The 12,867-nt window shown below is 48.9% G+C and overlaps 1 protein-coding gene across 3 annotated transcripts; it reads right to left on the reverse strand.

The window, feature by feature from the left end:
• Positions 1-4,883: 4,883 nt before the first annotated feature.
• On the reverse strand, positions 4,884-12,589 carry Cyp17a1 (cytochrome P450, family 17, subfamily a, polypeptide 1). 3 transcript variants are annotated; one of them, NM_012753.3, is made up of 9 exons: positions 12,478-12,573; positions 10,575-10,999; positions 8,854-8,989; positions 8,469-8,698; positions 7,514-7,600; positions 6,974-7,189; positions 6,496-6,665; positions 5,748-5,851; positions 4,884-5,345 (listed from the first exon to the last, which is right to left on the reverse strand). In NM_012753.3, exons 2-9 carry the CDS (start codon positions 10,869-10,871, stop codon positions 5,062-5,064), a joined length of 1,524 nt encoding a protein of 507 aa, NP_036885.2. In that variant the 5' UTR covers positions 10,872-10,999; positions 12,478-12,573; the 3' UTR covers positions 4,884-5,061. The 3 variants fall into 3 exon arrangements, with proteins under 3 accessions (NP_036885.2, XP_087483194.1, XP_087483233.1); XM_087627068.1 differs by having other exon boundaries at positions 4,904-5,345; positions 10,575-11,192; positions 12,478-12,589; XM_087627107.1 differs by lacking the exon at positions 12,478-12,573 and adding an exon at positions 11,991-12,221 and having other exon boundaries at positions 4,904-5,345.
• Between the last annotated feature and the right edge of the window lie 278 nt (positions 12,590-12,867).

Below are 12,867 nucleotides of genomic sequence, written 5' to 3' on the forward strand. Positions count from 1 at the left end.
AATATTCCAATATTCTGTGGGTCTCTGTGAGTTTGAGGCCAGCCTGATCTACAGAGCAATTTCCAGGATAGCCAGGGCTACACGGAGAAAACAAGACAAGACAAAACAAACCCACACCAAAAGTTAGCTTCCTGGAGCTGGAGAGATGGCTCAGTGGTTAGGAGCACTGACTGCTCTTCCAGAGGTCCTGAGTTCAATTCCCAGCAACCACATGGTGGCTCATAACCATCTGTAATGGAATCTGGTACCCTCTTCTGGTGTATCTGAAGACAGCTACAGTGTACTCATACATAAAATAAATAAATCTTAAAAAAAAAAAAAGTTAGCTTCCTGGGGGTTGGGGGGATGACGCTTGGAAATGGTCAGAATCTCAGGAGTTAAAGTTGTGTGTGTGTGTACCTCCGGGGAAGTTAAAAATAGAAATGTTCACTATCTGTGGGGGTACACACATTTTATTCGATTGGAAATGTCTCTTCTCCATAAGCCTGTAACTCACACTAGAAAAATGTTGCAAAACATCTGTGTGGCCATAGGAGTCTGTCTGTCCCTGTGTCCTCTGCCTCCTTTTTTTTGTCTATCAGCACTGCCTGCCCTCATGTGCAGGTAGATTCTGGAAGACTCCATGACAAACCTCCCAACCCAGCCTAGTTGTGAGAAATCTGCGTAACACTCTCGGGGAAAGACAATCTTCTGAATGAAGTATCCATAATGCCAATGTTTGTTGAGGGACCAAACATGTTATATACATCCACACTCAAACAGAGCAGCATCGGGGAGACTCACTCTACACACTCCTCAGCCTCCCCAGTCCCCCTGTGTATATGACAGACGGGAAATCTGGGGTACACGAAAGCCAAGTAAGTTGTCTGTGGTCACTTGGTGTCTAAACAAAGCACTGAAGTTGTCCCCATGGGCTGGCCTTGTCACATACGAGGGGCTCTGCCGCCCACCTGGGCTTTCCTGCTTTGTCCCCACCTCAGAATGGGCAGCTCTTGTAGAGTGACCCTATTTTACATACGAGGACATGGCAGTTCAGGAAATCTGCAGTGGGACTGTGATGCTGAACTTGGTCTGGGAGGCCAAGGACTATCCCCTGAGTATTCCCAGTCTTCCTCACCCAGTGTCCCAGACTCTGCTATCTCTGGGCCCCAGCCATCCATAGGTGTCTGAGTCTGCAGAGAGCAGCCCTTACTTTGGGTTTTATGACCACCGGGGGACCTTAGGAAACATGGACTCGCACAGTCCACACACCCTCTCTGGAGAAACACCTCTCCCTACAGAGGGCCCTGTGGGAGCTGTTTTTCTGAAGGATAGGAACCGGGGGCGCGTGGGGGAGGTGGGTAGTGGGGGGTAGTAGCTGTTTTAGCTCACAAGATTAATTACTATTAAAAGTTCAAAGATTTTATGAGCTGCTTATTAAGTGGCCAATTAAAAAAAATTTGAACCACCACTGAATATATTTTGAAAACAGGTATTGGTTATGCAATATGCAGCGTGTATCTCTTCCTGGTATTTCATGGTAATATTATCAATGGCCCTGGACACACCTAGGGCATTTACTACTTGGAGTCACACACCCACAATGGCGTCTCTTTCAATGGCAGACAACATTCACAGCAGAGATTACAGTAGAGCTGGAAACTTGCTGTCTCCTAGTGACACTCACTGTGGCTGTCATTTCCCATGTGCTTGTGGAGATGCCCACGGGAACAAACCCGTTTGAATAGACAGATGCCACCACATTGCAATTGCCTGTAGTGCTCAGCCAGCAAGGGAGCATGCTAAATGGCATGTGGGCCTGCTGTGCGGTAGGCTATCCCACCTATTAGGCTGGGCAAATACACTAATGTTTACACACGAGGAAACTGCCCAGTAATGTGTTCCTCAACGATACCTTTACCCGTGTAATGATAAGAAAGTGTAATGTGGGGCTGGAGAGATGGCTCAGTGGTTAAGAGCATCTGACTGCTCTTCCAGAGGTCATGAGTTCAATTCCCAGCAACCACATGATGGCTCACAACCATCTGTAAAGAGATCCGATGCCCTCTTCTGGTGTGTCTGAAGACAGCTACAGTGTACTTATATATAATAAATGAATAACTCTTTAAAAAAAAAAAAAAAGAAAAGAAAGTGTAATGTGACGACGGGGTTATTTGCGCCTCACAGTTCCGAGAGGTCGCATCGGCAAACACTAAAAATTGGACGCTGCTCCAGAACTAGTGTTAAACATTGATTTACCATTGCCCTGCTGGCTAAGAGCAGACCAAAGAGCCAAAGGTAAGGATGGAGGGGCTGAGTATGTAGCACCGTGGGAGAATGCACACCTCGAGTGCATGAAGCCCCCCAGGTCTGATACCCAGCACTGAAGGGAGAAAAGAAAGATGGCTGGTGGTGCATGCCTATAATTCCTGCATCCTCAGCTAGGTGGAGAATTTGAGGCCAGCCTGTGTTACAGGAGACTCTCGAAACAAACAAATGAAGAAGTAAAAGCATGCTTCTTTCCGCATGCTTCCTGATGGTCAGCGCTGGACCTGAGATGTGGGCCTAAGACACCTGGTTTGGTGATTTAAGGCATGCATGTCATAGCGTCCTCTTGTGCATGTATGCTCTTTGTCATTGTCCTAATACTCGAGGAAATGGGAAGGCTTGGTCTTGCACTCTGAGAAGAGAACAATGCCCCTGAGCCATTAGCAGTTGGGACAAAATGCTGGACCCTGGAAACCCTAAGAAGCAGGTTCAGCCACCTGGCTTCAACTGGCAACTTAAATAGACCAGAAATAGTGCAAAACAGAAAAAAGAAACTATTCCTCTGTAGCAACAAAGAGATCCTATGATGTCTTCCCAGCAAGTTCATCTTTGGGGTCCTGAGGTTTAGATTGATTTATTTAATGCTATGTTATTTATTTCTTTATTTTGTTATCATTTATTTATTTTATGAATATAAGTACACTGTAGTTGTCTTCAGACACACCAGAAGAGAGCATTGGATCCCATTGCAGATTGATTGTGAGCCACCATGTGGTTGCTGGGAATTGAACTCAGGACCTCTGGAAGAGCAGTCAGTGCTCTTAACCGCTGAGTCATCTCTCCAGCCCACAAGGTTTAGATTTAGAGAGCAAGAGACCTGTATAACTAAGCTGTCCTGGCCAAGTTCCCCCTCCCCCCGCCCCCTTACTTTCACGGCCTTGGTTTCAGTCCCACATTGCCAGGTTCGAACAAGTCAGAAGTGTGTGAAATCTCCAGACAAGTTCCTCTGGTGGCACCAGGCTCCAACCATCCCTTACTTTCTCCCAGCCTGAGAAATTTCTCAGGGAAATTTGAATTTCTTGGGAGCCATCATTTCAATGTCTGAAAGCCGAAGGGAGGAATTCCACTATAGGAGTCTGATATAAGTCTTGGAGGGTAGCATTTACTTCAAGCCTCAAAGAAGCCTGGAGACTTGGTGATTTATGTCAGTGGGTAATTGTCTACCATTCCAGGCAAGTGCAAGTTTGGGCAGCAATCAGAGCTCATGAGATTATTTTCTCCAAGGACACAGGTTTTCAAATGGAACTCTCCATGACCAATCATCCCGAAATGATCAAGCCCCTGTGAGATTCCTGTGGACCAGTGGGAGAGCATGCTGACTCCTCCATGTTCCTGAGTCTTGGGGTCTGGACTCAGCCCTTAAGCTGTGTAACTATGTGCTTTGAAGAATCCTTCCCACCCTGTCCTCACTCTGCCCTCACCCTGCCCCTTGATAGTTGATAGTCATCAGTTTCCTCGAGGTGGGTTAAACTCCCTTTCTACCATTATGGACAAAGTCCGACTTCTTTCTGCTTATCTGTCTGCTCATTGCTAGTTCATAAAATGTTTTTCACATTCTGAGCAGATGTGAAGGGCTTGACTTCTCCATCCAGCCCTGCCCCCTCTCCCTAGGCCTGAGTGAAGTTGGGCTAGTTCTCAGCAGCCGGCTCAGAGAGAGCTGGAGAGGGAAGGGCTGGTCTCCAGTTTAACCTCTCTCTCCCGCTTGATGTGGTCTCAACATGTCTGTCCCTCAAGCCTCTCCTCTGGGCTGTTGAGCAAGACGGGGTCACTGTTTCTTGCAGAGCAAGGCTGATTTGAGTACAGGGGACAGCCCACTACTTCTGGGTTAAAAACTCTTTTAAGAGGAAGCGCAAGGCCCTGGGTTCGGTCCCCAGCTCCGGAAAAAAAAAAAAAAACTCTTTTAAGGAAGAACATGGCACTGTATTCTGACTCTTTGTCTCTTGTTGGAGCTCCTTCAACTTCACTTTGGAAACTTAGCCAGGCAGGGTCATAGTCTCTCTTGCCTTGGGACCTGTGAGCGTTTCATTTCATCAGAGGGGAAGGACCTGATTGTTGACCATTTGACGCTGGTCTGGCTGGCACTAGGATTTGGCCTCTTTCTAGGCTAAAAGTCAAAGGTCAGTTTCTTCCAGGATGTTTAGAACTTCACATGTAGGCTGGTCCCTGGGAAGGTTTAAAGATGCTGGATTCCAGCCTGGGAGATGAGTCAATGTACTTTCTGTACAAAACCTTGACAACCCGAGTTTGAATCTCTAGAATGCACATAAAAGCCAGAAACAGTAGCACAGGTGTCTGTAATCAGAGCATACCCCCACCAAGAAATAGAAGGTAGGGAAACTCACCTGAAGTAGCGTTACCCACAGAGGAGTGAACAATAGCAGAAGATACCCTGCCTCAAACAAGATGGCTGTTACATGCACCACAGAGCATGCATTTGCCTGCACTCACATACACATGAAACACACACACACACACACACGCACACACACATATGTGCACACATCTTTCTCTACTACACAAAATAAATAGTCCTTTTTTTCAGTCAATGTTACTGAATAAGCAAGCAAATGAGTAAATGAAAGGCGGCTCAGAGATGTTTATTGAAAAAACTTTAATTTATGTGTATCACCCCCCATTGCTGCCAACTAGAAAATGGGGTAGGAGGGAGGAGGACCGTAGGAGGCACTGGGACTAGCACCTCTAAGATTGTACTGTGGGTGTTGAGGTATGGATCGGGGATGTTAGTTGTGGCCTCTAGGTGCTAACCTCAGCCTGTGCATCCATCCATGCCTGGCGCACCGTGATCTTTACTTTGAAAGGGTCGATCAGAAAGACTACCTTGGGATCACCCTCCAGGCGGGGCAGTTGTTTATCATCTGACACATCCAAGTCAAACCTCTGCAGTAGCAAGGCCGTGAAGACAAAGAGCTCCTGACGGGCCAGAGCCTCTCCGATGCAGGATCGGGGACCAGCTCCGAAGGGCAAGTAACTCTGCGTGGGTGTAATGAGATGGCTTCCCGTTGGATCTAAGAAGCGTTCTACAGAAAAAGGGAAGTGTCAGCCAGGGGCCAAGCTTTTGGCCAGGGAAGCTCGACCTGCTTTTAGGGCATGAGGAAGCAAATATTCAGGAAGGATGTCGAGGGAGGAAGAGGAGTCCCCAGGGAAAAATGCCCCATCCAGGAGAAGAGGGACAGGCCTCTTGGGAGACAGATGCCTGCAGACTTCCCACAGAGGTTATTTGAAGAGAGAGTTGAAAGCCCCATCTGTGAAGAGTCTGGGGCAATCTCCAGTAGGATGGAAATGGTGACAGGCCTATGGGGTTGCAGCCAAGAGGTTTCTAGTAGCAAGCTTAGTGGTCAGGAAGGAGCGCTGCCCCGGAAGAGCAGAATCCAGGCTGGCTGTGTGGCCCAGGGGTCAGTATGGGGCAGAGGAGGACTCACCAGGCATGAACTGATCTGGCTGGTCCCATTCATTCTCATCGTGATGCAGTGCCCAGAGATTGACGACCACATGTGTGTCCTTGGGGACAGTAAACTCTCCAATGCTAACCCAGACAAGGAGACGAAAAAGGAAGATTGTTCTCTCCTTTCTGCTCAGCTCCACATCCCCACTTGGGGGTTGGGGGAGGAGAACCCTCCCCCATTCTCAATCACTCCTTTCCCTCAGCTTCTGGCTTCTGCCAGGATTGCATCTAGATCCAGCCTTAGCCATTGCCTATCAACCCTACGTATGTGGACATTTCTGCTAGTCAGCACATGGGTGTCTGTTTCAGAAGCTGGTGCACATGTATGTGCATGTGCATGCAGGCATGGGGGTGTGTGTGTGTGTGTGTGTGTGTGTGTGTGAGAGAGAGAGAGAGAGAGAGAGAGAGAGAGAGAGAGAGAGAGAGAGAATATACTACTGCCCCCTGATGAGGTTGGACTTTGATCACCCAGTCCTTCAGCCGAGACCTGTGTCTCCCAGGGTAGCAGGAAGTTGGAGGGAAGCCAGATGCTGATGCCAATTCAACTTAGTCAGTGGGTATCAGTGGAGGTAGATAGAGTAGCTAGGGCAGGGTGATTGACAGTGGTAGTCACTGTTTGACTCTAGGTGGACCAGCAACTAAGGCCAGGTGGAACATGTCTGAGGAGCAAAGTGGGCTAGCCAGTGGCTACATCCTAGGCTGATATCTCGGGAAGAAAGGCGTACCTGGAGTCAACGTTAGCCTTGTGGGGGATGAGCATGGGAGCCACCGGCCTGATACGCAGCACTTCTCGGATAGTGGCCTCCAGCATGAGGAGGTGAGACCGGTCATTGAAAGTTGGTGTTCGGCTGAAGCCTACGTACTGGTCAATCTCCTTTTGGATCTTCTTCTTCACCTGTGGGCCAGAACCAGGTCACATGACCAGGTTGTTCAAGTCTAAGAGAGACATGGGCTTAGCAGAGCCCAGTGGTCATACCCAGAACACCATGGAATGATTCTATCCAGTGACGGCTCTGTAACCTAGGCCTTGTTTCTAGAGGATAGGTCAACTTTTACCCACAGCCAGAGTCAGCCACTGCTTGTGTGAGAGCTAGAGAGGGCTCTGGTTATCTCTGTACAGAAGAATCCAGGCATTGCCCCTGCCCCCCCCCAAATGGGGCTATTTGGATTCTACAGGAAGACAAGAGTGTAGGAGACACTCACCTCAGGATTGTGCACCAGGAAAGCCAGGATCCACTTGAGCACAGTGGTAGTTGTCTCTATGCCCGCCCCAAAGATGTCTCCCACCGTGGCAAGGATGTGCCTATCTGAAAACACATCTGGGTCCCGGCCTTCACAGCTGTTGTTGTTGTCTGAATTCATCTTGGCTTGAATCAGAATGTCCGTCAGGCTGGAGATAGACTGACTGTCGAACTTCTCCTATGGAGAGAGACAGTGAGAGAGGAGGATGAGGAGGGAGCCTCACCTCCAACATCCCTGCTACACTCCAACCTGCACCAGAGACACAGCAAGGCTTCTTGTGCTTGAGAGTGGAGGGGTCTGGGATAGCCTTGGGCCTTCTTCTATGTCTCCCTAAGAACCATTTCAGTTACTCACTCCCCTCTCCCATTTATTAATAGGTCTCTTTCTAGCAGTTGCCCATTATGTGACAGCCCCCTGACAGACTCTAGGGATCTCACGGTGTCCAAAATACACCCCAGTTTTGTTCTCTCACCTCATAGTGGCCTCTGCTTGATCACTTACCCTGCACTTTTCAAATATTCCAGTCAGTACTTCATTTCGAACTTTGGCATAACCCTTTATCACCTCCAAGCCTTTGTTGGGAAAAATCTGGAAACAGAAGGAAATGTCAGATCCATCTATACAGTTAGGAGAATCCTTCCTGGGAGGTAGCCTTTAGCTTTCTGTTTGAGAAAGTCCCCACACCTGTCTGGACCTTTATCAAGGAACACATCGTAATGAGTTTACCATGGACAGGAAGGACAACTTTAATATCCTCAATGGAGGACAGGGTGGAGTCCTCGTGTCCTCAGTTCGATTCAAGACCTGACAGCATTGTGCCCTCCCTTACCCTATATCAGACTTGAGACGACTGAGGACTTGGACAAATTCCTCAAGTGGGTTAAGCCTGTGTCTGTCTCTCATCAGCACTGTGAGGATCATTGGGCAAACCTCCAGGGGGCAGCCAATGATTGACACATATAGGGTGCTTAGTGTTGGCAAATGATAATTGGAAAAGAATGTCCATGAGTTTTTGTTTTGTTTTGTTTTCGGGGCTGGGGACCGAACCCAGGGCCTTGTGCTTGCTAGGCAAGCGCTCTACCAAGGAGCCAAATCCCCAACCCCCAGCCATGAGTTTTAAGAATACAGGACATTAAAAAAAGAGATCCAGAAAGGCACCATGGTACACATTTGTAGTCCTAGCACTTAGGACTTGGAGGCAGGAGGATCAAATAGTCAGAGTCATTCTCAGTTGTGTGTGTGTGTGTGTGTGTGTGTGTGTGTGTGTGTGTATCCCGAGGCCAGTGTGAGCGTCTGCCTGGAGGGTAAAAATGCCGACCAAGACCAAGCATCTGTAGTTGTATGAGGCAGACCAGATGACTGTGGGATGAGTTGGAAGAGAAATTCGTGGAAACTGAAAATACTGAGGACACTGTCCCAGTGGGATCTGGAAGTAGAGGGGTGGCTTCATTCTCACCGTCAACCATGGGAATATGTCCACCAGATTTCTGTCGCCCGTGGCATCCACGATACCCTCAGTAAAGGTCTTTATGGCGGTCAGTTTTGGATCCTTTTTCTCATAAGAGATGTTGAAGCAGATAGCACAGATGATGTTGGTTACTGACATGAAGATAGGCGTGGACAGGTCTATGGACTCCTTGTCGTGTGCCAGCATCATATCACACAGTGACTTGGCTTCCTGACAGACTGACAAGAGAGGGAAAGTGGAGTGGAGGGATCAATCAACCCTGTCTCCGCTCACCGAGATCTTAAAGAGCCGATGGTCACTTGACGTCAGCAGCCACCCAGCATCCTTTTCCTCCAGCCCCCTAGCCCTAGGGTGAGGTTAGCCTTTCACTCACTTAGCTTCTCCAGTTTCTGGCCATCCTTGAACAGGGAAAAGGTGCTGAACACCAACTTCCGGTGCAGGTGCCAGGAGCTACCAGCATCTGCAAAGGCCACGCCTTTCCCTTGGTCCGACAAGAGGCTTTGAGTCACCTTTGGAGAGCAGGCAAAGGCTGTAGGCAAATTCCCCAAGCTCTCAGACTCTGCAGTCCTGAGCGCTGTGAGCTCCCTGTCCCTCTCTTACTTAGTAGGACGGCCCTAAAGTCCCTGCTAAAATTCCATGAAAGGCAGTATATCGAGAAGACAGAAAGAACTCTGGGTTTGAACGCAAGAGCCCTGGGGTTCAGATCATTAGTAGAGTGCCCCCTGGGCCTCTCGACTTCGGTTTTTGACCTAGAGGGTAGTTGTGGGTGGGATGAGCTAGGCAAGCCTGTCCTAGGGAGGAGGAGGAGGAGGAAGAAGAGGAGGAGGAGAGGGAGGAGGAGGAGGAGGAAGAGGAGGGGGAGGAGGGGGAGGAGGAGGAGGAGGAGGATACAGAGGGACTTCCAAGACAGCTCTGTTTTTGCCTTCACTCCCTAGGCTGCTAAAGCCACAGAATCTCTTTCCACTGCTGGGCTGCGCACCCAGCCTCAGACCCTCATTTGGAGACAGCATATGTTTTATCTTCCCAGGTTAGACTTAAGCTTGGACTGTCTCCTCTAAAAGACACAAAAGCACAAGCGTGTAAAGTCCTCCTCCTACATCCCGCTCCCCCAAAAAACCCACCTGGCTAGTCTCTCTCTGCCTGTCTCTGTCTTTGTCTCCGTCTCTGTCTCTGCCTCTCTCTCTCTCTCTCTCTCTCTCTCTCTCTCTCTCTCTCTCTCTCTCTTTCTGGTTTTTGTTTGTTTGTTTTTGGAGACAGGGGTCTCCCCGTATAGCATTGGCTATCCAGGAACTCACTCTGTAGACCAGGCTGGCCTCAAACCCACAGAGGTTTGCCTGCCTTTGCCTCCCAAGTGCTGGCATTAAAGGCATGCATCACCATCACCTGGCCCAGTTATTCCTTTGCTTCTGAGAGGCACCCAAAATCTGGGAGACCCGGTAGTCGGGCAGCCAGTCTGGCTGACTAGCCCGCAGAAAATGAATTGGTTTTGGCCCGTTCAAGGCTGAGGCCAGTAGTCCTCTATTGGGGTCCTCTATTGGGGAGCTCAGAGAAACACTTGCAGCAGGGACAGAGCACAGGTGGTATTCGTAGGATGGCCACTCAATAGTCAGCACAAAGAGGTCAGACGCCCCGAGGTACTACTGTATGTCCCTGTCCCGTCTCTCCCTGTAATATCCCCCAGCTATCTGAGAGCTGAAGCCATATGATAAGAGAAACTGCAGTCTTAGCCCTCCGTGAGGCCAGCTGCTTCTCCACCTATCTTCTGGTGGAAGATGCAGCCACTGCCCGATTTCCCAACAAAGTCACCCTGTTGGCAGACTTTAGCTCTGGGTCTGGGCTAAGAAGGGCTTTGCCTGCATGTTCTAGAATGATTATCGGAAGGGAGATGGTGAGGGGTTTGCAGGCTTCTCAGCTCTGCAGGTCCCTCACCATCTTGCTGGACAAGCCATTCAAGAGGTCTCCCTTTATTTCCTCCCTCCCACTTTACAGGCTTGGTAGGGTCTTCAGGGAGTGGTCCCGCAAGTCTGATTTTGAAAGAACTAAGAACTGTACAACCCCCAGGGACTGAGGAAGAGGAGGGCTGGCACTGCTTACCATCTGGGGCCGACCAGAGAATTCTTTTCCCTTCTTGATGAGCACCTCCCTGGCCAGCTGATAGTGGCCGATGATCACTGTAGTTGTGGTACCCAGGCGAAGAGAATAGATGGGACCATACTTTTCCTGTAGCTTGAAGAAGTTGACATGCATATGACCACGTCTGGGGAGAAACGGCAGACTGCCCACCAGGGGCAGGGATGGAAGGCTCCTGGGGAGCTTGGCACCGGGCGTCTTTGACTTGACCCAAAAGAAATAGGCTAGGATGAGCAGCAAGAGACCCACAAGTTCCCACATGGCAGCCAGGTGTAGGCAGATGGCCAGCTGTGGAGCGGAGCAACTTCAACCAAGAAGGAGGACTTTTAAAGGGCGTTTCTGATTGTCACCTTGACGTCGAGTTATCTCTTGGCCTGAAGAAGTTTATCCTGGAATGGATTCAAGCCTGAGTCTTCAACCAGAGAAGGCAGAGGGGAGGGAATGGGAAAGGAGAGGGAATGTGACCTCCTCAAGGGCTGGCTCAGATTCAGGACGAACTCCTAGAGGAGGAGCTGGTAAAGGAGCAGAGAGTTGGTCCTTTCCCTGGGGCTTTTGCGCTATGGATCCTCCCAGAGGCAAATGCTATCAGAGTGAGATCAAGGTTTTAGAGTCTGTGTGCTGTAATGTCAAAGTGCTATATGGTTAATAATTACTGCCATCGGGTTACAGAGACTGCAGTCTTACTATCTGACAGTTGAGGAGAAAGAGATCTTCAAAGGTTAGTCGGCATAAGGTCACACAAGACAGTGGTGCTAAGAACCCCGAAGTCCTAGGTTTTTGTGGCCGTTCAGGTATGCAGAACATCAGCATAGGAGCCATTCAGATCTTACTTAAAATCTAGCTTGGACACTTTCTAGGTACACACTCTTGAGTAGGCTATATAATGTTTTCTGGAAATAAACCATTTTGTTATGCTACTGCATATAAAACATAAAATCAGTCATTTAAACACTTTGACTAAGGGCTGGAGAGATGGCCCAGCAGGTGAAATGGCTGGTCACTCTTCCAGAAGGCCCGAGTTTGATTCCCACCACTCACACGGCAGCTCATGATTTTCTGTAACTCTGGTTCCAGAGTCCAGTGCTGCCTTCTGGCCTCTGCGCGCGTGTGCGCACACACACACACACACACACACACACACACACACACACACACACACACACAGAGTGTGCCTCCGTACATGCAGGTAAAAGGCTCGTGCATATAAAATAATAAAATACCAGTTAAACGTCATGTAAAATACCCAACTAGTATCTTAAAGAAAAAACCCACAGAGTAGCATTTCAATTGTCATTTGAAGAATTATCACATTTGTGCCATCTCTCTGCCTATTTAATCATTTTTAAAGGTGCATTTTGGGCACGGTGTAGCAGTACTCACTTGCAATCCCGGCACTCAGAAGGCAGGTACAGGAGGGGCGGGGCCAGCCTCAGTTTCATAGGGAGTTTAAAGATACCCTGGACTATAAAAGACTATGTCCCACTCAAAATCAACAGCAAAACGTTTACATTTTAGGAGTATAAATCTTTTTTTTTTTTTTTTTGGTTCTTTTTTTCGGAGCTGGGGACCGAACCCAGGGCCTTGCGCTTCCTAGGCAAGCGCTCTACCACTGAGCTAAATCCCCAACCCCAGGAGTATAAATCTTGTGGGCAACGTTACACCACTATAAACATGAGCCGCTTCCAAAGCCTTCTCCACCTCAGGCAGACATTAAGCAACAACTCTCCAATCCACCCCCCCTCCAGATTCAGACACTTCTACACTACTTTTCTGCCTATGAATACTCCTTGTTTTAGTTCAGTTGCTATTGCTGTGATAAAGGCCATGACCAAAAGCAACCTGGAGAGGAAGGAGCTCTTTGACTTACACTTCCCAGGTCACAGTCACTGAGAAGCCAAGGCAGGAACCTGCAGGCAGCGGCTGAAGCGAAAACCATTGAGCAGTGAGTGACACTCGATGGCTTGCTCCTTGTGGCTCGCCCCTCCTTCTTATATAACCCATACCACTTGTCCATGGGTGGTACACCTGGGTGAGCTAGGCCCTCCCACAGAATTATTAATTAAGAAAATGCTTCCACACACTTGCCCACAGGCCAATCTGATGAGGCAATTTCTCAGCCCAGGGTCCTTGTTCCCCAGATAGGTCCGAGTTTGTGTCAAGTTGGCAAGAGCCAACAAGCACTTTGAACCCTTGACATTGACACATAAATACGTCACTATGTAAATGTAGTTTTCCCCTTGCTGACTTATCTCCAAGA

This window comes from Rattus norvegicus, chromosome 1 (assembly GCF_021556685.1).
Source record: "Rattus norvegicus strain SHRSP/BbbUtx chromosome 1, alternate assembly SHRSP_T2T, whole genome shotgun sequence".
NCBI classification, from domain to species: domain Eukaryota; kingdom Metazoa; phylum Chordata; class Mammalia; order Rodentia; family Muridae; genus Rattus; species Rattus norvegicus.